The sequence below is a fragment of the Melanostigma gelatinosum genome, assembly GCF_949748355.1.
Source record: "Melanostigma gelatinosum genome assembly, chromosome: 6".
Classification (NCBI taxonomy): Eukaryota; Metazoa; Chordata; class Actinopteri; order Perciformes; family Zoarcidae; genus Melanostigma; species Melanostigma gelatinosum.
The window spans coordinates 14,476,071-14,501,749 of record NC_136639.1 but is presented as its reverse complement, the minus strand read 5'-3'; the positions used below and the strand labels follow the sequence as shown (position 1 = coordinate 14,501,749).

General features: G+C 44.9%; 1 protein-coding gene across 6 annotated transcripts in view; it reads right to left on the bottom strand.

The window, feature by feature from the left end:
• The window catches only part of mef2cb (myocyte enhancer factor 2cb), a 72,188-nt gene that overhangs the window by 31,501 nt on the left and 15,008 nt on the right, over positions 1 to 25,679 (bottom strand). For all 6 annotated transcript variants that reach the window (XM_079269589.1, XM_079269590.1, XM_079269591.1 and 3 more), the window contains exon 3: positions 9,657 to 9,870. In XM_079269589.1, the coding sequence (XP_079125715.1) occupies positions 9,657 to 9,710 (54 nt within the window). In that variant the 5' untranslated portion in view covers positions 9,711 to 9,870. The remainder of the gene's footprint in view (positions 1 to 9,656; positions 9,871 to 25,679) is intronic.

Below are 25,679 nucleotides of genomic sequence, written 5' to 3'. Positions count from 1 at the left end.
CCCATTCTCTCAATATTCGCTCTAATGAGAGAATAAATAGAAATCTGACGTAACTTTTAGTCTTTAAAATGAGTGATTCTCAGGGAAACTGAATTAAAGGAAAGTGGAGTCTGCTGATGGTTCAATGCTCCCTGACTGTAACAGTCCATTGACTCCACCAGGAAAAAAAAAAAGAAGCTGGGTTTGTATTTAGGGAACTGAAAATACTCAGTCTCAGACAGATAACGGTTATTGCGCGTACATCAAAGCGCACAGAGGTTCATCATACAACATATGTCACGTTAAATAGTCTCCTTTTCATGCCCCGAATGTGCTCGCTCTCTCATTCCCGCTTTGACACAAATAAATACACAAACCTATAACTATTTTCATCTAAAAAAAAATAGCTGAGGCATACTATTTATTTTCTCAGTGACATTAACACACATTGTTCAGTTTTTTTTTTGCCCAATTAACCACCTCTCATAGTGAATAACAAACCATTGATATAAATAACGGATGGGTTCCCTGACTGCGCTTGAAACTAAATATTTGTGAGAGCTCAAATAGTGACAATACAGTCAACTTAAACCACAACATTTGTCTTCTCTAATGGGGCCTTTTCTCTCTCTCTCTCTCTCTCTCTCTCTCTCTCTCTCTCTCTCTCTCTCTCTCTCTCTCTCTCTCTCTCTCTCTATCTCTCTCTATCTCTCTCTCTCTCTCTCTCTCTCTCTCTCTCTCTCTCTGTATGTGTATGTGTGCGGGGCCCAAGATTGGTAACTTAAATAACACACGCATACAAGTGCCCACATTGTCAAAATAGAACAGCCTCTATTCCTCTATTGTTTGGATCAAAACTAGAGCAGTGAAAGTGAGCTGCACCTGCTTTCCTTTCCAAGCCATGTGCAAGCTTTTTGGGCTGTATGGGAAAACAAGAAAATGTGCCACTGCCAGCTTCCTTGTCCGAGCAACACTGCGTTTTTGCATTGAACTTTCTTTCGTTTCATTTCCTTCTGTGACTGTGTGTATTATTTACATTGAAGCTCTGTATTGACAAAGCTTCTTCCAGAGGAAATACTGCCAAAGCTGTGCCCAGCTGGTGGCTAATGATCTCAGTTTGTTGATTAACTGCATGTTTGTCTATTCTCTTCTGACACTCAAGTCGGCCAAAAAACACAGAATGAAAACCTCCCAACACTCAGTAAAGTAGATATAAAGGCGATAACCGTAGACTATGAAAATCTTTGCAAAGAAAGGCTTTAAAGAAGAGATCTCCGTGTGTGGTAAACCAGGGTAATGCATGATTTGCGGCATAAATCTATCATGTCTTGCCCTTCAGATTCTCTATTTACTACTCTGAGGTCTGAAAGAGGAGATAGGGTTGAATGGCTATTGATAGATCGTTTTGGATTTCCTGAAATAATATATCCCAGGATGCACCAGGGAAACTGAATATCGAGCTATCCCTCACCTCCACCCTGTCTGTCTCCCTCTCGACCGCGAGTAGGTAAAACCTTGCATGAACCGCCGTATCCTGGACCAGATAAAGTTTTCCAGTGATGTCATCATGTCACGCCGAGCTATGTGTCAGACAGCAGAGGCTGAAACCAGAGAAACGGACGGCATTCTAACTCATTACACAGTGGCGTGTGCAATGTCAGGTTCTGTACCGCAGCACAAACACGCACCTGATTCACCGACGACATGGGCAGAGAACGTTCCCCTGGGCTCTAAATACCATGCTGACATTTACGCAGTCATACTGAAAAAATGAAAAAAAACAAGTCACATTCTCAATGCCGTAAGATCAAAAGGCATCTTGTGGCAATAAAATTAATTGTCATTTCCAACCCACTCTGGGCTGTACGGTGCAAAATTGAAAGATGCGCACCCTACAGGGGTCTGCCAGCTTTACAACCACTGAGCTACAGTGCAAATCGTACACGAGCGAGTGAATAAGATGACAGGACGGTAGGACATAAGGTCAAAGCAGACTATTCAGGAACAGGACATGTAGAGTGTTGTCTTCCCCTGGTATTTTGATGCAAGGGGCATCGGGGCAAACGCAGGACACAGCTAGCTGCCGGCCCAGCTCCGTTATCACCCACTCACTCACTCAGTCACTCTGCTGGCGCCATTAATGTTTCAAAAGGTGGCACGTGAGGTCCAGAGCTGCTCGTCTCAAAGGGGAGGTCCACATGCCCCCCCCCCCCCCCAGCAAACACAGCAGTAGTTGTTTGAAGTTTTACCTGGATGACACTCATACGCTGCTTCTCATTTCAACATGTAAACAAATTTAAAGCAGAATCCAATCAAAGTTATGTCGAGCATCACACTGTAAACGAGGAACTGTGCGTGCATTCTCATTCATTCTGCTTCTCATATTGACCGACTTTAACAACACCGCAGGAAGAGAATGAGCGTGATTATGAAAAGCCTTGACTGACCAAACAACAACACCTACATAAATATCACACCGCACCCCCACATCTCAATCTGACACGTACAACCTGCTACCTTCCAAATCACATGTATTACTAACGTTATGTACATACATCCATAAATACACAGGCATCCATATACAGTGCACGCTTGCTTGAAGAACTACACGCAGGTTTCAAGAGAGTTTCTTGATGGTAAATACTGATGCAAAACATCTCGTGAAATGTACTTATTTGTGCTCTACCTGAGCTATGTGATCTTTACGTTTAGTTTTCAATTTTACAGCTTGAGGTAACTCTGTCGTGACTTCATGGCCTCACATGATGCCGTCATGTGACCCTTTCAGGCCATCAACATTCAAGCTGGTGCTGTCACCACCGGCCTGTGCTGTGCAAGGTCAAAACGGCTCTCGTCCCACACAGCAGCTGTAAGTGCGCTGGACCTTTATTCGACAAGCGACTGCTCTGCACTCTGAGTGGGTCAAACATATGCTATGACTGGCTCAGTGGATCTACAAACATGTACATGCATGTGACAGTTAAAGACACTGGATGCCTTTCTGAGCAGAAACATGTTTACGACATGAGGACTGAGTATGTCAAAAAAGTATATTCTATGTTCACGATGTGGTAAAATGTTATGATAATTGAGTTATTTTGTAAGCAGCGCACTAAATGGAAGACCAATACAAGTTTTACCATGTGACAGTATTTTCTAAGTAATGTAAGTAAGGGAACTTATTTCTATGTATCACTGCGTATAATCTTATATCTAATTCATCTGTGAATTTTTTGAAACGCCATAATTCTGATGCTTGGGGTTTAGCCTTTGGATTGTTGTTAAACCAAAGAAATTGTAAACGTCCCCTATGTCAGAGTGGGTGTAATCTTTGTGTCCTGGTCAGAGGGTGCTGCTAGACACACCACTGTGTTAATAACGGAGAGCATGACGTTGCAGCACATTTGGAACTTTACATACTGGTAAAAGGGCCCAGTGTGAGTGTGTGAGTGTGAACCCAACTGTGTCTTTTCACAGTAAATTGGTAACCAGAGTGTGAAACCTATCTTCACACGCACACAGGAATATTTTGTAGACAATTTAAAAAATGCGTTGCGGTAAAGACTAAATAATGACATAATGGGACACTTCACATCAGCAGCTAAAGCGTTTAAGAGATTACACTGTTATGGAAAACCTTGTGCAAGAGATAATAAAAATCTTCCTTCAAAATTTTGGATCCTTTTCGAAAGAGATAAAAACACCCACTCCACCCCATCATATCGACTTAGTATATACACCAATACCTCTTTTTACATGCTACATGAGTCTCAATTACATTTGGCACATAATGAGCACTCTGTCAACCCGTAGGCATAAGCATCGTGTACATACACTGTGGACTCATAGTGACACAACCCTTATTCGTTCACCCCTATCCTCCTCCGCCAACCCATCCCAAGAGAGATTTAGACACATGCACACACAAATGCAGTCAGACACCCCCCCCCCCCTGTAAACACCTAAAAGTGTTATCATCATATCTCCTTTCACAGCACATCCCTCGCTATTGTACATTTTCGTTCAAACCAAAATCATTCAGCTTTTCTTTCTTCGTTTTTCTTCATACTACATGTTTGTTTCCATGTAAATAAAAGTATGGTACCGCTAGAAAATAACCAACAAATGACAAATTATGAAAATAAAACAATCTGCTCTGCTCTACACAATTGACTTGTCACATTTCCTCTGGAATAAAAGGAGAAAAAACGCCCAGGATAAACAGAGGGACGGAAAGAAAGGAGGGATAGTGGCTGATTCTGTGCCACATGGGTGAGAGGGGAGAGAGAAAGAGGGGAGGGAGGAGGAGGGAGAAGAGAGGGGGCGGACGCACAGGAAGCACATTTGTATGCATTTCCTCTCATAACAGGAAGAGGCCAGTGGCTTCCCCTTCACAATGGCTTCGCTTCTGCTTCCCACCTCCTGCCTGCTTCCCTGGGGGAGGAGGAGGTGGAGGAAGAGGAGGAGTGGAGAGAAAGGCACCAAAAACTGCTGGTTAGCAAACCAAACATGGCTGTGCGGGGACACACACACACAAGCACACACACACACACACACACACACACACACACATGGATGTCAGTCAGCTATGGAGCAGCACGATTTGTCTTGAGACAAACACTTATCCCATTGTCAGGGGCCAAGCAGGAAGACACGGGCTTATGCAAAAGGAATAAGAGGAGCCCAAGACCTGGTCCTGAACTCTGCTTCACAGCCAAAGAAGCTGTTAAAAGGGGCATTACGACAAAAGAGGCTTTGTCCCACCTCTAATATATGCTCTGCTCTTCTAAAACCCCACTTATCGTCCTTGTTCAGTGCGTCCTCATTACACAGTAGGAACAAGAGGCAGCAGACTCCAAACATTTATTTTTTCAGTGTCTGAATCGAAAGTGTCCATGCACTTTGAGTTGGTTAAAAGCTGACCCGTGGAACTGATTGAGCGGTGTCTTAATTATGCCGATTTTAGTTATAGGTGTCTTAAAATACATGCCAGTTTAAATTGTTCTTACCAAAACTTGTAATTACATTTCAGGACAGCACTGTAATGGCTGGCTAGGCCACTTCTCTGTATGCTCCTGTTTACGCTGAAAAACCACAGCTGGAAAAGGATATGCCCACTGACAAAAAGGCCCAAGTTAGGGGCCGGAATGACAAAAATAACTTTTTTGTCATTCATTTGAGGTGGATAAACTTCTGACACTGTATACTTAAAGCAAATGATGTCCACGCACATGTAATTGTTTTAGTGATTTCTGCTGCAGGTTTTCACAAAGCGTTCTTATGATAAGCACAGCTCAGAATTAGCTTCTAGTAAAACAGGGAAATGTATATGAGCAAGTAATAAAAAAAAGAAGAAATATATGAATGGCCAGTCTACAGTCGGTATGTGCGACAAATGTATTTTTCTAATCAGATTTCATGAATTAGGACTATTTCATTTTTTATAGCCAATATACAACTTGATAAATAAACTGACTTTTACTTTCACGAAAGAACAGAGAGATAGCGAGACCAACTATCACGACAGAATGAAAATTAGAGAGGTGAGTTGAGAGAGCCATGTGAAGAACATGCGAGCGAGAACCAAAACGAGACATGAATTGAGAAGGCATAAGAACACGACAATACAGCGGAGAGAAGGTGCAGAGCTTCGTGAGCCCTTTTCAGGTGAGGTCTCGAAGCGCTGAACATATGACAGAGAGGAGTGCCACCCGCTGGGGTAAAAGAAGGAGATGGTAGAAGGTGGGAAACAGAGAATTAGAGGAGGGGTGCAGGGGCGAGGAGCTACCCTGTGGGCCTCATTATTTTCCTGCTGTTAATTTCACTCGCACATTTTCTCACCCCAGTGCTGTTGATTGGAGGAAAGAATGCTTTGTCGCAGAAATAAAAAGAGCCCTTATTTCAGCTAGCTGCAGTTAACATGGTGAGGGAATAGAGGCGGCATATGTGGGCATATGCAGGAAGACATAAAAAAACATTTTACCATCTCTTCCAGCCAAGTGTGTGTTAGTGTGACTGCTGTTTGTGGGAGCTGGGAGATCCTGATGTTTTACTTCCTGTCATTCATGACCTGATCCATGTTTAACCTTTGGCCCTGGGTCCCTTCCCCCTTGAAAACCGCATGTCCCTCGCACACACACACACACAAACGCACAGATTTGTACAAACAAGTCATCCTAAATTAAGCCCACTGGGTGTACTGGCTGGAGAGGTAACACTAATTAGAGCCAATTGCAGCAAATTAGTCGATCCACAAGGCCGACTCCAGAGAGATAGACACGTTTTAGGTGTGTAGATGTTTACAAGCATGCGTTGGTCTACGCTGCATAAACCTGACACCAAAATACACCATCTAAGTATGTGATTGACTGTATGATCTGAATGTCAAAAATCGATACCAGTGTGTGCACAAAAATACCTGTGCATGCATCTTGAACTGTACGTGTGTGCGTGTGTGTGCGTGTGTGTGTGTGTGCGCGTGTGTGTGTGTGTGTGATCTAGCTGTGGTAAGAGAGCCTGCTCTCTGTGAGCAGCCCATGAGTTTATGGCACAGGGGGCTCTTTCATGTGCCCGAGGCTGGGAGAGGGTCTGAGTGGTCAGGGGGCTTGGAGCCAGGGCTCCACACTGCTGCCCACTGTCCAGAGCACCGGGAAGCCAGTCAACGCCAGGGAGGCCTGGCCCTTCTGTCCCTGCTCTGGGGAAGTGTTTCTGGGCCTGGGGGTGGCAGCCCAAAGTGGCCGCCCAGAGAGAGAGCCAGGCCTTGTGCCTACTATCATACCGCCGCTGCAGGGAGGGCAGGGGTTCGGGAGGCACCGTAGCCCTGTAGGTGGCAAGGTAGCGTTGACAGCCACACAGAGTGGTGCCACTCTAAAGAGGACTGCAGTGTGTATAGACATTTAAGAATCAGGGGAAATGTTTTATTTATTGTCTATTTCTATTGCTATTTTGGAGTGAAAAGGTTTTTAACCATGTTCTATTTCATAAAACTTTAAGGGCTTCTGAACATTCAGATTATATCAAATAAATATCTACATAGTAGATATTTTGTACAAATCATAAAAACATCAATCTGTTAAATGCAGACGACCATAGAATAGTTTTTATTCGTCTTAAGGTAAACCCTTTTAGACATAAAACAATAAATCATCTGGTGTTTATTTGGGTTGGGCTCTCTGACCTTTCCTCAAGAAGGAAGTGAAAATATGCAAAGCTTCCGTTTTTTGTTTTTTTTCTGAGAAGAAAATTTAAGTTTTCTGTCTCTGTCTTGTGATGTCCGCCTCTACGAAATGTAGTGATGTCATTTATTTAGGCCGTAGGTTGAATGACACTAAATGACATATGCTCAGCACGCTTGCCCACATGACTGGATGACTTCATGTCAATAGGACTTGCTATTTGACGAAAACATACAACTAAATAAGTAATCTATCATATCAGAGATCAAAACAACAAAATACAGTGACAAATTGATTTTCCTCTCCCTGAACCCTCTCTCTCCCTCCTCTCCTCCCTTCTCCTCTCTCTGTAAGTAAAGCCCGGATATCTCAGGCATCGATTCGCCTCAGGTGTCCTTCCTGTCTCCCTCTTTCCCTCCTTATCCGCAGGAGCCGGAGTGCCTGGTACAACTGGCGGGCCCAGCCGAAGGTGGGATGAGAGAGAAGGGCTGAGATAACAGTAAGGAGGAGGTGTGGGTGCTGCGGCAACACGATAGCTTTCGTCCTCATCTGAAACTCTGTGACCTCCTCCTCGCTCTTGTCTTTCCGTCTGCCTGTCTCACAATAACATACACACATGTACGTTAGGGGCGTAACGGTTCACAAAACTCACGGTTGGGTTCGGTACGATACAGTGGAGCCACGGTTCGGTACGTTTCGGTACAGTAGAAAACTATAAATGCCAGAGAAATGTACTTGATTTTAAAATATATTTATTCATTACAACTAACATCATAAAGTTATTCTTTGACTTTGAACAATGATGGAACTATACCTGAGTGACCCATCTTCTTGGGTGTCTTCTTAGCAACACATAAGCATAAAAAACAGAAACTGCTCCTTAATGTTATGGAGTATTGTTACTTACAGCTTGCTTACATCTTGTATTGTTACTTACATCTTGCAAAAGAGATTTTTAATCTCAATGGGACTACCTGGTTCAATAAAGGTTTAAAAAAAGTTTTTTTCAAACGTATTCGGTTCGTCATGCGTACCGAACCGTGAGCCTCGTACCGAGCGGTTCAATACGAATACGCGTACCGTTACACCCCTAATGTACGTAGATAAATGCGAATACAGAGAACATGGGTGCATACTGTCACACCTCCCTGTATATTTATTAAATCTTTCTTTCTCAGTCTCTCCTTTCTGTGCTGCAGCTATGACTCTAAAGGCACCCTGTTTTGGAGATGAGCACACTGTGTATCACAGACAGTCAAACCATTGCTACGGGAACTTTCTTCTTCATCTCAGGTTCACTTCACATCCTCGCTCTCCTCTCACCATCCTCTTGCTACTTACACATCGCACTCGTTGAGACCAGTCATGACAGGGGTCACAATCTGCTTCAATTACTCCTCCAGTATTGCCCAATCGATTCCTTGAGCCTTTTTATGTCACTTTCCTCTGGCTGCAAACGTTTTGCTACAGCCCTCTGTGAGAAACTGTTGAGGACTATTCTTGTGGATGTCAGACGATAAGGAGGCAAAAGCGATGAAGTGTGTCTGTGTGTTCATGCAAGTTGTGTGTGCCTGTTTGACCTGTGATCTAGGGGCCACGTTAGCAGCGTATGGATCCAATTGGGCTGCCAGGATGCTGACAGAGTGTCAGTGGTCAGTCGTGCCACAGGAAGTGATCAATTGTGGGCCTCGAGGGCAGTGAGAGAGCTCTGTCTCTATCTATTTCCTGCCACAGAGGCAGTGTCTGCTTGAATCACGCTGTCCACAATTTATTATGTCTCTCTCTCAAGTAATGCCAGCTGTTGTTAAAAAAGTGTCTTGCAAGAATTCCATTGTTGCTAGGTTCATTATAGGTTCGTCTGTAAAGTCTCGCTGGTTTGAAAACGTATCTCTTGTGCTGTGCAGCGGAAAGCTACAGCAGTCCTACTGTTACCGATTTAGCTCAGGTTTGTTTGTCTCCCAGGCTGCTCTTCATCTCCACCCTGTTGGCCCACTCCAGTGTGTCACTACAGACCATCCCATCTCTGTTTGGTTGTTTGTTTATGTTTTCTCCGGTGCTACCACCCTCTTCCCGGTAATATTCCACTGCCGGTGAGCTAAACTGGGTGGCATGGTGTGAGAGGCCGGGTGTGTGAAGGGTGCTACAGTTGCGTGCAGCCCGCAGCCCTCAGAGCGGGCAGTGATATGCTGAATGTTTTGTGAGATTTACAAATCTTCTCATGCAAATCCCTGTTTGGAAAAATCCTCCTGGTGCCCTCACACTGGTTTGTTGAGATTGTGGGGAAAGAAACCTGCCATTATAACCCAATGGAACACTTCCACCCAAAGCAATAACAGTGCTATCTCTGAATATACCACTCTGTCGCCCAGTTCACATATTGCCCAGACTCCCTGAAGACCTTCATTGTTGAGGGGGTGTAGGGTGTTTCTCCTTCCTCCATCCTCCACCCCTTCCATTCTTCACCCTCATACTCATCCATCCTCCCCTCCCCCAGGGACTTACCTGTCTGTTGCGTTCATCCATAATCCGCGTGATCTGAATCTTTTTCCTCCCCATCGTCCCAGTCTCTTTCTTTCTCTCCTCTTTCTAAAGAACTTTATGCTTTCTTCTCTCTCCTCTTTCTTCTTCTTTCTCCTCACTCTTCTGCTCTTCCTTTATCTGTCTTTTTTCTGCTTTCTATTTGTTCCAATCAACTCAAAGATTCCAGCATCCGTACCTGCAAGAAATAAATGGGGAGGGGGAGGAGAGGAGAGGGTAAGCATTAAATGAAATGAAATATGGCAAAATACTGAGAGAAAAAAAATAAATAAAAGTGGCATCGTGGCAGCCACAAGGGAGGGTGAAGAAAGACAAAGAATCTGTCAGCAATGTTGTGAGAACGGCTGTGTTTTTCACTGTCGATATCATGCAAATCAGCTTTTGCATTTTTTTTCCCAGCCACCGACTATGAGAAGAGACAGCGCTGTCAGGATCTCGCTTCGTTCACAGAGTTTGACAGTGTTTTGGAAGTGCCGCTAACTTAAACGCTCTAATCACCAACACTGTAACATTACCTCCAGACTGAGAAATACATTTTGTTTCTTCCCATGAACTGCACTGTATTGACAGTGGAGCTGCCATACACAGCTTTTTCTACTCTATCTGCTGCTCATCGCCAAAATGGCAGACATGAGTCGCAGGATAGGATACAGATGTAAAACCGAGATCACTCTTGCCATATTTTGGCAAAAAAAAAAGCCAAAAAAAGACAAGGAGACGAAAAGTGCCAAGAGATCTTTTGAAACAGGGTAGAAGGACGTTTCGTAGAGACAGAAATCAAAAAGAATTCCAACATGAACCTAATCCAGCTGGAGACATTGCATTTCAGTGAGAGCATCTTAATAAATGCACTTGCGCGTGTGCTTGTGTGCACACGGCGAAGTGCGTGCGTGCATGTGTTCGAGGAGTGGAGGCCAGCAGCTGATGAGCTGGACTGCATGTGCGAAGAAGAAAGCATGCGCTCCAAAAAGTTTGCGTGAGGGAGTGACTCTGTGTGTCCACGCGTGCGTGCACATGTGAGAGTGTGCACATGTTTGCGTGTGTGTGTTTGTGTGTTCTTGTCTGAGCTTGGCTAAGCCAGAGCTCCAGTGCATCTCTCCAGAGTGCTAAAGTAGGCCAATCCAATCTATCTCAGGGAGGAGCAGAAGAACTGTTGTTGTGTTTTCTTTTGACAGTAGAGGTGATAACGTCCCTCGTTATGCAAATGAGCATCCCATTATTTAAGCTCAGTGCAATGCAGGGGAGCTGTCAGCGCCGTCACATAAAAATAAAAAAAAATTCCTCCATATACCCTGCCTTTTTTTCTCTACTTTCCCCTTCTTCTCTCTTCTCTCCTTTCTGAACCAGATTTCCGGCACCTGGCAGCACGAGCATCAGACATTGATGTGGAAGACGACACTGCTTCACCAAAAGACATGTCAGTCTCAGTCTCTCTCTCCATCACTCTCTCGCTCTCTTCTCTCATATCACCTTGCTCTCTTCCTCAATCTCTCATTTTCTCTCCTTTGCACACTCCCGCACACATACATGCACATTGTAATGCACTTCCGTTCCCCTTCTTTCCTTTTTTTGTCTTCCCCTAACCTGAATCCATGTATTTATTGAGTAACATGCATAGCACAGGAAAGCTCTAAACCCCTGAGGTGAGCGTAGCACATTGCTATGCACTTGACCTCTTTGTGCTAGAGAGTAGGACATTGATAATGAAAGTGCGTAATAGGGACATCCAGGGATACTGTGTCTCCGAGTGACAGACGGAGGCATAGCAGTAGTACATAACTGTAGATCTTTTCATTTGCAGCAGAAGACACAGGCTGTGTACTACCTGCTTGGATCCTTCAAGGCCGAGGGTTCTGTAGTGTTTAGTTGAGTTAGGTTTAACTATGATGATGTAGGCGATCTGGAGTCCATGTGCATAACATAGATTTAGTCAATTTATTACATTTTTAAGGAATGACATCACACTGATTATCGTGTATATTATAAGATTCTTGGCCAAAAACGTCCATCACACAAAAATGGACGACAAAGTGAGACAATACAATTTGAACAATGATGAAATACATGACAAAAACCTCCCTGGCTGATGGTTTGGAATACGCCCACTTTATGGAAGAAATGAGATGCAAACATAAATGCATCATTTGGCAGTTAGGACAACAGCCGGACTGCACCATCATAATAATAACAAGATCTAAAATAACTCAGTGGCAGCTCTGAAGAGGCTATCCAAAACATTTTAGCATTGCTTTGCGCAAACACACCCATCCATAGACAGAAAAACAAAGAGCTGCCCTCTGGAAGAAAACAAAGAAGGATGTTGTCAGACAAACTAGGATTACAAGCCAACACTAAGGCGCTTGGCACAAGACAGCCAGACAAGGATATCAATCAAGCTGGCGTACTTCAATCACAGGCTGACAAGCATCCTCCCCTCCCAGTCTTTGTGCTCAACACTACCCAGCCCGGGCATCGCTCCAAACAAGGAGGCGTTACCTCCGTGATCCCTGCCTTCTGGCCTCCACCTCCTCCTCGTTCCTCCCACAGCTCACTGAGCAGAGCTGAACCTCTCAATGTCAACAACCACTGGGGCAACACCTTAGGCCTTATGTAACATTAAGGCTAAGACTAAGCCCGTGTCCTGAACATTTAATCCCTGCTTTTGGCTCTCAGCAGCAGCTAACGCTCCCCGAGGTGAGGTTCTGCTGCCGCTTAGCCCCGTGGTGGCGTCCCCCGCCTCAGCCACCCCCTCCTTCCCCATCCCTTCTCACTCTTGCCTCCTCTACCTCCTCCTACACAACGAACCTAGTTCCCCTTCCCTCTGTCCCCACCTCCCCCCCCCCCCCCATCCCGCCAACCCCCACCGACTTTTCCTCACACCCGCCCCCGTCCCATATGAGTGCCAGGCAGCTTCTGGATGAGAACTGAGTGCCCACCTCCTCATCGGGCTCCCTTCCCTCTTATTTCCTCAGCGTGGATAAAGCATCAGTTAATTTAACAGATTACCACTGAATCACTCAATCCAATTTAGCCTCATGACGCCAAGACAGCGGAATGGAGGGGAATGCAGGAAGCAAGCACTGCGTAGTGAGGATGGTCGAGTGGCACAGGGCAGTCATCCTGAGCAGGAACGTTTCGAGGGGGACTGACAGTGACACCTGACCTTGAGAGGGCAGATACGGCGAGAAAGAAATAAGAGGATGAATAAATGAAGACAGAAGAAAGAACTAACAAGCTTGTCCACATAAAGCCACTTTGCTAATCCCAATGTAAGGCGTGGGGAAAGACGGAATGAGCTGTGAAAAATGACGAGTACACTAAAGGGTGCCTTTATCTGCTCTGTGGAGTCTGACTAATGGTACGCCTGCATTCACACGAGCTCGGTAACTGGAAGGAGGCTGGAGCGAGCGACTGCTATCGGGTCAGAGAGCACGCTCGCACCAAGCAGACAGGACAACGGTTGCTCCTCTGCTTGTTTTATATCCTGGGTCACAACTCTCTGCGCTTTGAGTCGGAGAGGTGACAATGAAAGAGAAGGAGAGTGGAGAGAGGAGAAACGGAGAAATGAAGAAAAGGAGAAAACAGAGGGAAATGGAGTGAAGCATAAAGAGGGATCTTTTGAACAGGCACCAGGCCTCTCCAGGGGGAGGGGAAGAGCTGTACCCACGACCCTCCCATCTGTTAAGCAGACGGACAGCGAGAGCGAGAGAGAGAGAGCGAGAGAGAGAGAGAGAGAGAGAGAGAGAGAGAGAGAGAGATGAAGGTTGGGGGAGGATGGAAGAGATGGAGAGGGAGCAGCGATTCAGCACATAGATCTAATGAGCATTCTCTCTCTCTCTGAGTCTCAGAAGTGGAGCTGAGAGGACGATGAGAACATATACACTCAGTGCACCGCAAGGCTTGATTCTAGGTCGCCTCTCTCCCAAGTGTTTAGTCACTAAAAACTAATATACAGCACATGGTGCTTTTTCACATTCTAATAGACGGTCTGTAGGGTGCTTGTTCATGCGACTTTGTTATTGAGGACAGACTGCTGAGGATGACTCCTTTGAATCAAGAGGAGGCGACTTTACCTTGACTCATGCTCGGGAGTAATTTGTTACTTTAAAAGACAGCTGTATAGTTTTGTTTGCGAATGAGGAGAATTTAGAAGAAATCCACATGAACCCGAGTTCCAAGAACAAACATTTTGCGCAGTTATCTGTCAGATGTTCCAGTGAAACTGGCACTCTTGTAAATGCAGCGTGTGTAGAATTTTGCTGATGCCGATGTTCTCGAATCCTAATTCTACACATGGTATAGCAAATTGGGGAAGGTGATTTATCATGACAGGATTGGCGATGTTTTTCCAAGAAACCCCACCTCGGCAGCACAGCTTCGGTTCATGGTACATCTGCAACACATTTGGTAATAGCATGTGTCCTGAAAAGAAAAAAAGTATATATTTATTGCCAGTATCCCCTATCCTCCTAGGAAATGTGGTTGTGAGGATTTGAAATAACATATTACACTGCAGTAAGTAAACCTTTTAGGAGGTGTATGGTACATTAAATAAACGCTCTCTCTTTTTAAATAAACTCCCATTTCCGAGGACGAAAAAAAAGCGTTTTAATATGGTTTTCCAAATACGATCTAAATGTCAGTACACACTGACAGTGCTTCGTTTTTACTTGAGTATTCCTGTCATGTAGAAGGTTTTCTACATGACAGTTTGTACCTTGAGACCATTTAAGTTCTTTTCTTTTCAGATGTGTCGATTTTTGGAGGTTTCTTTCTTTGGGTTTTTGATGTGGCTATGTACGCGTGGATGGATGGAGACGTACCAGCAGAAATGAGAGGAGGGGAAGGATCAAGCAAAGGAGCGAGTCGATGGCCAGCCAGGATGGGAACGGAAAAAATAAATGTGTATCAGGTCTCATTGTGCCTCTAATGTCATTACAGGCAGTGACTCCTCTATGTGGCACGCTGCACTCCCCATCTGTCAGAGCGAGATAGGCAGGGTGACGAATGGCTATCACTGCTCCTTCCCTCGGCCCCCACCACCCCCACACCCCCACTCTAATGTCTGTATCTTTTTGCAGCGCTGAGGGAGAAGAGTGACCTAAACCTGGGCGGTAGCCCACGCGTAGGTGGGCCTCTACGGCTCTGAATCTCGGCAGATATTAGGGCTAATTTAACATGTTAGCGGCTAAAGAGATTAGCAACATGTACATCTGGGGATTAGAGTGATAGTGGTGGATCATCTCATAATGTGCTCATTCCTTTTTCATTTTCCACTGAGCGTTCTAGCTAAACTTGAATTTGAGACAATGTAGTGTGTGTGTGTGCGTGTGTGTGTTGGAGGATATGTCTTCATCTGTCTCTCTCTATTAGCTTATGATTTCGTTGGATCATTAGTGAGACAGAGACGGTTTTACATGTATTCTATTTTCAATCTCTATGCGCCTTAGAACTGAGACACCTGTCTATTGATGAGGTGGAAAGTGAGCCAATAGCCTTGGTTGGCACAAGTTTTATACACTCTGTCAAGCACTCGGAATTGTGATTGACATTGTGGAACAAAGTATGTTGTTATAAGTAGCAGCTCAAGTTCTACAAGATGAGCTCTACATTTTTGGCCAACCACAGTTCAACCAATTTCTCAACTGGAAACTTTATAATTTAACTTAAACTTAATTGATTTTCATACTAATGAGACTCCGCAGTACTTTCCCCTCTTATCCTACAATCCAACAGCTCTGCCCCGGGGTCTTGGAGGACAGAAAGACAGGAAACACACACACGTGCAGACACACACACACACACACACACACACACACACAGACAGCTCAGCGGAAGGATGTGACATCAGCAGGCACAGACAATCAAAGGTGCTAAAGGTGCTTCCTTCCCCAAATCACTCTGTTAAGAGAGCAGGAATTGGGAATCAAACTAAGTAACAGCAGATGATGTGCAAATAAACAGAAGCAAAACGCCCTCCTAAAAATGAAATACTTTACTGTAGGCCTTACTTCCCTAAAACGTGGCCTCGTCTGAATTCAATTAAACTTAACATGGAAACCTTAACTTTTTCAATGAGGCAACAGAAGATAATGTGACAACACTGACTTGGAAACTGGGTTCGTAAAAAAATGTAAGTACAACACATTACAAAATAGTGTACTCATATAAATTATATTAACTTTTGAAGAAACTGAACTTTGTATGAAGCATATTTTGGGTAAAGATGTCCCTGTGATTGGAGTGGCACAATATGAGATCAAAATATCAGCATTAACAGAAGCATTTTCTTAATTTTTAACTGAAAACAGAATTGACATTTGTTGTCAGTTTTTCATGTAAAAATGCGATGTAAAATTCTTCACAATTGTATACACTTTATGTATCTGAAGTATTTTTTATTTATCGGGAATTTAAACAATATTTAATGTAGTTGTTCAGCATTGGAGTATTTGTACATTACCTAACGTGGCCTTTGTGGCATTTAAAATCCATTTTCTACCAAAAATATTGCCTATTTAATTTCCTGTTGTTGATGTAAAACACTTTCTGTTAAATATAAAGACTCTCATGTATATATTTTATGATTTTATTCTTTATGAAGAGTATTGCCAACTGTAGTGAGATAGTGTAAGGTAGTAATGAGTGGGTAGAAAAGGAGAGGAGTACGGAGTCTGCCCTTCGTTTGGGCAGCTGCACGTCTCACTCAGCACCAGCAAACAGGGGCCTTGGGCAATCAGAGCCGCAATGGAGGCAGGTAGCCATCCGTCAGAGCCAGTATGGAGACAGGTGAGAGCCATCTTTCCATAGCCCATTGCTGACTTCCCCAAGGACAAAATGACTTGACACAATGCGTCAACCCCGCTTTTTGAAAGGAGGCCAATGGCTGTAAAGCCGCAGCTGCGAGGCCAAAGTCAGACGAGCAAGAGGGCACACATGAAGCCAGGCGAAAGCTAGACAGACGGGGAATATGGAGGGAGAGTAGCCGTTGTGGTTAGAAAGACATTCCCTGTCGATCGTCAGCAGCTTTGTGTTGTGACGGTGGCTTATAGTCATGAGTGATCAACAAATAAACTTAGAGGACAGCAATGACACACTTCCCACACACACATACCCTTGTGCCATGCTGGAAAATAAATGGTATCAGAAAAAAGGAGAAGAGAAATAAAAGCAGAAGCATAGGAGAGCCACAACTTGGAGAGGCCCCGGAAAGGCTGGAATGAATCACCATTTAGTGCATTCAGTCTTTCCATGGCATGAGCATAAGGTGGGGCAATGAAGGCATTCAAGTAGCAAGATAAAAAAGATGATAGAGGAAAACAAGAATCAACCTAAAGGTGACACTGTATAAGGTGGAAACAGAGGGAAGAGCATCAGCGTAAGAAAGAGAGGTATTGAATGGTTTTGAATATGGAAGTGGTGCAGATTGTGGTGAGACGCACATCTGATGTTTAAACGCAAATAACTTCCCGTAAGTTTCACTTGATCAACACTGCCACAATTTCTTTCACTTCTTTCTCCCTGTCCGTCTTTCCAGTGGTTGTAAAGTCATTTAAAAAGCTCTTCCGCAGGTCATGTTTTCCAAGCGAGAGTAAACCACTGCCTCAATTCATGCGCCGCAGGACCCAGGTGTGACCAACTGCTGAAACTGAAGGGATGGGAACAGAAAATGGACACACACCTACACGAATGATCACACACTCGCGCAAGAGTGCGTCTAGGTTCACGGATAATCCCCTGCTTATCTATTATGTTCACAAAGCAAGAGTGAAAAAAGCAACTCTGTAATGAACAGTATAAACCCTTCAATGAGTACCCAGCCCCCACAGGAACAGCCGGGAGTCATGTCACTAAGAACACAAAGCACTGACATATTCACCCAATTATGTTCCCTGCCGAGAATGACAATGTCTCAGGATGTTGGCAGTGTTCTTCAGCGGGGGGGAGAAGGGCAGAGAGTGCGTGTATGTGTGTGTGTGTGTGTGTGTGTGTTTGTGTCAGAGGTTTGAAACAGAGGCTAAGGGCTTGTTGCTGCATGGACCCGCGCTTACTTATGTTCAAGCGCAGCAGACTTCAAAGCAGTCGTGTTGCCCGTGCTGCCCCCTCTGCTTCACCCCAAACTGTATCAACACCAGACATCATGGTAAAGACGAGCCACTGATGATTCCATCACCCCCACCCCTTACTCTCTCTCTCTCTCTCTCTCTCTCTCTTTGCCACAGCATTCTAATCACCCTAATTAAAAGCTTTGTTCATTTAGGAATCTCTGATGACAATTTGTTTCACTCTACCCTACAGCAGTGGTGGCTGTGAAGAGAGGAGAATTAAATCTGATCTTCTGACAGCAATTATTAAATGCTCCCTCCTGGCCTCAATTAAGGCCCGCAGGCTATTGCTAACATGGCTAACCCTCATGCAACCACGAGGTGCCTGCACACTTCCCTTTTCTTCACCAGTTTTGTTTCGTCACCCTTTGGGGCATGTATGTGTGTGTGCATGTGCATCTGTGCGTGTCTATCAGCTTGGTGGGTATGGAAATGCATGTTTGCTTTTGGGTCGTTATCAGTTTTGAATACTTGCTGATGGAAAGAGGTAAATGAAATGATTTCCTTTCTTTTTGCAGGCTTTTTGTTGTAACTAAGTCAGCATGTGGGGGCAGGCAGCTCAACGGGGAAGTTGTGGAATTTACTATTTGTCCTTGTCTCGCTTCATCAGCACATTTGGATCCCACAATGAAACTATTACGTGGAGGGCTTACTTTTGAAGTTGTGACTGAAACTAGAACTAGCAAATACTGAAGCTGCTGGCAATCTGCTCTACTTATCGACTGTTAAGACTTGAGTTCAGTGAGCTGAGGACTTCAACTTATATGTAAAATCAATAAAACAGGCACTTATCATAATTTAGCATCACTCTATGTTGCACTGGGCACACTAATCTTCAGGCTTGGCTGCGTGCATGTCTTACAAATGAACCTTTAAAAAAATAATACAAATTCCAGTTAACAAGAAAGAACTGTGCCTCTCCCTGTAATTGTGACACTCCAACAGCAGTATGTGTCATGGTCGCAGCCTCGCTGAGCTGAAGTGAGAGCCACAGCACTGCTATGAGTCTATGCACGGCGTGCGGGTAATTTGCAGAGAAGTAGAAGGTTGCACACTTCAACAAGGATGTCCTTCATAGATTCGACCTTCTGTTTTTTTTGTTTTTTTTTCTTCCTCCTCCGGTCCCTGTGCTCTGCTAGGAAACCGAGTAACCTAGATCGTAGAGTAGGGAGAGAGAGGGATTGTGACAGAGCAAGAGAGAGACTGAGGTAGAGAGAGACTGAGAAAAAGAAGCAGTGGGATTGAAGAGAGACAGAGTCAGAATCTGACACCCCATCACCCCAACACTAAAAAAAAACCTCTACCAGGATGATGTCAGGTTCACTCCTCTTTTTTTCTGGTTCCCGCAAGCTGATTGTGCTGATTATTGGTGAGCATCGTTTCCCTGTTGACGCTGCGCATCATTAAACAGAGATTGTTCCACTGTTAGTGTTTGTTTAAGCAGGGCTGGTGTAATGTTTCCAGGCACTGTCTCTTCACCACAGACACACAAACTCACTCACACACACACACACACACACACACACACACACACACACACACACACACACACACACACACACACACACACACACACACACACAGAATGCAAACTTGAAACACAAGTCGTATGCATCGCATCTATAATTTATGTTGCTCCCGTGCTTTGTTTCAAGTCAAACATACAATTAAAGTAAATTAAATCAAAAAATGTACATGGAAAAGGGTCTTTGAAATATGAATCTTTGTCTGCACATTGCCTGAACTACTCTCACAGCGCTTTGCAGTTCCCAGAAGAGAGTTGGTGGTGGGGTGCATGAGGATAAAGGTTGTATGGAGTGTGGAGGGCGTGTGGCGGCATACGGTACCTACAGATCAGCCTCTATTTAGGGGAGTGGCCCCACCAAGGCCAGAGCCGGGCCAGACCCAGTCCAAGCCTCTCATTAGTCTTCGGCTGGGTGCCGCGCTCCTTTTTGGAGTGGTTAGGGGGGAACCGGCGAGGGTCTGGCAGTTTCACTATACTCCACTCCCAGCACCATCACAACCAAACCTCATCAAAGCGAGCGCTCGTAATTTGTCACAGAAAGCAGCCAATTAACATATGTTAAGGGAGGAGGGACGTCGTGAAGAAGGGAGTGGGGGGGAGTGAAAAAAAGATAGCGTATGATTAAAGAGTCTGCACAGCTGCACGAAATCAAGATGGCAAAGAGAAGTTTAAAAGAGACCTCAGACCCAGTAATCTGATAAAGCTTACTGTTACTTAACCCCCATAAGCTGTGGAGCGAGGCAGAAGGAGAGAGAGGGGGAATAATAGAGACAAACAAATATTAAATTACTGCTGTGAAGTTACATGCTCTGGCAGAGTGCCTCTGCTCTCAATGTGTGGCTACAGTGAAGGCCACTGTATCACACGGAGATGACCCTCTTGCCAAAGCACGACTGCTGTTTGACCACGTTCTATTTTTAGCCCACCGCTCACCAGGAACTTATTTTCTGTTTTTTGTTGTTGCTTTTTTTTTAGTTTTTACTCCAAAATGTGAATGCCTGGTGAACCACAGCATATTAGCTCCCTTTCTCATGAAACAAAAAGGTGTTTTTTTCAATTTTCATTGATTTTTTCCATCACAAAGTCTCAGACAAGTTGCTTTTCTGACTTGTTTGTTTTCCTTCAAATTCCTCTTCCTCATGGTTGGTTTTTAACATGCTGTGTGGTTATTTATGCGTGTGTGCACGCCTGTGCGAGACTGTGTGTCTGCGCGTATGTGTGCATTTATGTGTCTGTTATTGTTGATGTTGTTGTTGTAGGAACATCTTGTGAAGTGAGCTGTGTGATATTTTGCCTTGTTGTTGGATATGGTGGCAGGCTGAATGCATTAGCAGTGCACGCCGATGCCATTCTGTGTTCTGCCGTCTCTCAGCCACCTCTGCCTTGTCTCTCTACCGCTACTGATCACACAGGCTGACAAGCAAGTTTGGGTCTTCGTCTGCCGCACCATCCTTCGGTATACGTGGGCTCCGACTCTTTCAGCGAGAAAAATAAGAGAGGCGGGGAGGAAGCTTTAAACAAATTTGAGTGATTTTGGAATTGTACGTCAAGTCGTGGGGAAATCCCCCCCAAACAGAGAGGCAGCAAATTTCAACAACAATTCTCCATTACTAATACAGTTATTTGAAAATAATAATTACAATAATAATACAAATAATAATAATAATAATAAAAATAATAATTATACTGTTAAATAAATGAACTGTTATTTTGACTGGAATCGGAGATGAAAATTGACAGTCAAACCACAAATGGCCGACAGAAAAGCACACTCTTCACTATATATAAATCATGACTGTTTCATTTTTCCTCCTCTTCCTCTTTCTTGTACTCTTATCCTCGCCATCACGCATCAATCGTTATTTATTTATTTTTCCTATTTGGGAAGTAAAGGGCTAGAGCGGAGGAGTGAAGGAGTGAAGGAGTGGGGGATGGAGGGATGGCGGACAGAGGGGGCTGCGGAGAGTTGTGTTTGGTTCACAAGGCCCGCTGCTTGGTTGAATTTTTCTCTTCTCCTCTCCTCAGCGTTGCGAGCTGGTGGTTCAGTGAAGGACCTGGCTGCCTGGAGTTCCCCCCCCCCCCCCCCCCCCTCCACTCAAATCCCTCTGCTGCGAGCACAGCTGCACCGTTCACATAACCTCGCTTGCCCCCTCCTACTCCCTCCCCCCCGGCTAATGATAGCAGAGCACGTCCCCTCCACAAGGCAACAGCTTTTTCCACTTCATGTACATACACACATACGCACAAACGTTGCGCGCATGCACGCAGACTAGTGGGCACAACATATCCTTTTTCCTTCTCTTCGTTCCTTCCCTTCATTTTTTTTCTCATATCATTCAATTTCTTCACCCTGAGAAAAGTCCCCTGGCCTTATGACCCAATGAAGGCCTGAGAACGTTACCCCCCCCCCCCCCCCACAAACCCGCACACACAAATACACACGCTAAAGCTCCCGTTTTTTCCCCCCCTTCGTACAACCCTGCACAGAAAGTGACCTGCATCACAGCTGTGTGTGGGAATTTGTATGAGTGGGTGTGTTTGTGAGGGGGTTGAGTGTGTGAATGTATGTCTTTGCACATACCTGTGCATGTCAATGTTCACACCGCATATGCGGCTGTGTTACTGCACGTGTTGTACATTTACTTGATGTGCAGAATTCTGTTGTGTGTGTGTGCGTCTATGTACGCAGGGGAGGAAGGAGGTGAGGGCAGCTCTGGGCTTCTGCTGCACCGACTGTGCATTATCCCAAATAAACAACTCATTACACGTGTACTTAACCAAGGGGAGCTGGCAAGCAGTGGAAGCTAATCCCCGTTACCGTTCCTTGCGTTTCTCCACCGATTAGGCTACAGGGGAGAGGAGCGCAGGAAGGTAGGCTGCTCAGTGCAGGAGAAGAGTGAAGGAGGCGGCAAGAGGGAGAGAGAAGAAAGAAAAGCTTTTGAGTAAACTTCCCACAAGTGCCTTTCTTACTTATAGCATCCCTTCTCACTCTATCCTTCTCTCTCCCGCTACCCTCTTGCCTTCTCTCCTTTCTTTTCCCTGTGGATTTTGCACTGCTCTTCCTTGTTTTCGACCATCTCTCAGAACTGGGTCATCGACAGACTGTGCGCCAGCATTTTGAAGAACATGGGAGGGAAAAAACAGCGTGTTCTTTCTATGAGAACAATCCCAGGCTTCTTTAACAAGTAGCGCGCTTATCAAATTAAGCTGTCAAAAGCACATTAATAACAGGCAGCACAATTCCCTTCACAGAGGAAGAGGGGGAAAAAGGGAATGATTTCTCTTTCACCGTGTGAAGAGACAGTCCACCAAGGGCAGTACAGCTTTTCAAAGATGTCTCCTCTCTATTTCTCTCTTTCTGTTCCATTCTTAATGTGATTATGGGGCCCCTGTTATGAGGGGGCAAGATGTAGAGTGCCACTCATTTAGAGGGTGACAATATCTCGGGCTAGGATGCAGCGGGGATGGTGCTCATGTTTAACAGAATTACAGGCTTAAACATGCGCTGAATTTCCACTTTCTACAAGACAAACTCCACTTGTGCTGGATGACAGTTAAACAGATAAAAGAGCATCCCGGGGTGATAATGTGGATTCGAGACCAAATAATAGATGGTCCGACGGAGGAATATGATGCCCAGCAAAGGATAAGAGGAATAAGCAACGAGACTGTTACCCGCCCACATAATTGAGGTATTAACTGTGAGTTTGATCCTGGATGGTCTGAACCTTTTCATAATAGAACAGACTATGATAAATCATTCCTACCATCAAACATCGTTGGCAGTGACGTATAAGTTTGTTCACACATTGTCTTTATTGAGCGCTCCATCGCACCAGAACACTGATTATACCCTCAATGATGTGGAGCCGGATCATCCCGTAAGAAAGCGAGAGCAGAATGTGAGGAAAACAACGCAAATCGACGCAAAGAGAGAAAGTTAACACTCTCAGTGCCGTTCACATCGCATATGACTGAGACGCTGAAATTAAATTAACAAGACACCTCGGCATACAGATGGCGGGGTGGAGAGAAAACCACCCTATGACCTTACACGCGTAGACTAAGTGTCAAAAAAACACACTTCTCATTTTAAAGACTCTCTATTGTGTTGCCATCTTGACACTCCTATTATACACTGCTCAGTGTCGGTGATAAGAAATTAACTTGTAATTTATTTTGTGAATCTGTACTTGTAAATCTGACAGCGGCAGCTAGGCTGCTCACCCTGAACTGCAAGTCCTTTTGTGTTCTACAACAGAGACGGCTTTTCTCACACCCTCAATTTGAGTCCCATCCTGTTTGCTCGGCCCTGAGGGTGCTGCTCTGCTGTGGCCCGGAGTGGGCCGGCGGTGGATGGATGTGACGTGGAGGCTCCGGGACTCTGCTAGAGGGAGGCTGGAGCCACGACAGGTATCCCCCCCCCCCCCCGCACTTCCTCTGCTATTTATAAAACCACGAGTCCAGCACAGGGCCAAAAATAAGACGGAGGCCATTTATATCGCAAATAATGAAGGCGGCTCACTCCTTTCCGCACACACAAACGCACACTCCAGGAGTGTAAAAAACGAAACCATCTCTGTGCTCCTATCGAGCATGCTCACACACTAACACACACACATACACACACACACACAAACACACACACACACTCACAAACACACACAATCACACACACCAGACAAGGCTGAGCTATTTCTGTAGAGAGCACCATTTAGGAAGTGTGGGCTGGGTGCCAGTATTCTCCTCAGTATCGTCTGGGCGTCATTGCACTGCCACTGTCATACAAACTCACCTCTTTCCTCCCTCACCCGCTCCTCCCCCTTTCCACCCAACCCCTTGCTCCATTGTCAGTGCTCTCTCTCTCTCTCTCTCTCTGTGTTTCTCGTATACACGCACACACACAAGGTTATTTGTTTTTCCACTGGGTCGAACGACAGGTGAAAGCATCTATTGGCAGGATGAAGAGAGTGGCTGGTGTGAGATCACAAGGCCCCACTCTGCCCAGCAAACCTTGAAGTGAAGCGCCGGGCTGGAGTTTCAAACAAAGTGCCCCCTCATTCATTATACATGCAACTGCACTGGAAATCTCCTTCCGCAACACCATCTCTTCTCTCTCTCTCTCTCTCTCACTCTGCCTCTATAGGCGGCTCTCTTTCTCTCTATCTTCTCCCTTTTCTCTCGTTTTTTTTTTTTCCCGACAGAGCATCCATAAAGTATGAATAAAATTAATGACATCACGAGCTGCACTTTGGAAGAGCCACTGTAGGAAAAAGCCATACATCACATGGCAGAAGGAGCCGGGATAAAAAAAAATTTAAAAAGTTAAAACAAAAAAAAAATCGAGAGAGAGAGAGAGAGAGAGAAAGGGTGTAGGGGGGTGTTGCTTCACCATTCTCCACCTTAGGGGCATTTCATATTGCTGTATGTTATTGTGTGTTATTAAGTCTAAGATTTCAGATACACTTTAGCTGAAAAGTTTGAGCACAATTAATTTCTCTCTTTTTCAAATGTCTTCACGTAGCAGGCAGCAACACCCCTTTTCTTTTCTTTGCCATGACTTTTTTTTCTGAGTAATATAAGTGTTCAAAACAGTCCGGTGCTGCGCATTCTTTTACAGGCTGGCCTTTGGTGTGGGAATGGCACAGATGACAGTGGAAAGGAACACTGGTGTGGACTTTGGCAGGACACCGCCTGGTTAAGCTGTGTGCTGTGCAGAAGAGGGAGAGCACTGAGCGTGGATTCTAGCTGTTTCTCGACTTCGACGGCGTTAACAGCATTTTCAACAGCACGGTCCCCTCGGAGTTGTTCAGCGAACCTCCTGATGTTACAGACTTTGACCCAGAGAACTGAGACTCGAAAATGAAAAATAAGCATCGCATTTGAGACTTTAATATTCGTCCTCAGAGCAGAAAAAAAGAGATAGACTCATCAATCGCGCTGCCTATTAGTGGCAATTTAGTGTGACACTGTTTTATTAGAAGAGCAACATCACACAAAAGCCTGACTTGGTCAAATCCAAGTCCCTATTCCTCTGAATCTGGCGTGAACACAAGATCTGTTAAAATACGCAATAGCAATGTGAAGCTCTGCAGCAGCGTGGATGGGGAGCAGTGGCGGCAGCGGCGCAGATTGTGGCAGGGCTTTCAGATGGATGTGCGCTTGTGTGGGGCCAAGGCACAGAGCTACCTCTGTGCGTCTCACTGGACTATGTTGCAGAATGACTCGGCTATGTTGCAGTCGTGACAAAGATAAATTACAGCCACTGGAAAACATTTTTTTTTTCTCACTCGCTCCCTTTCTCCACACCTCTTTTCTTTTTTTTGGCACTGGGTGTAGTCCAAATGTGTGCCATAC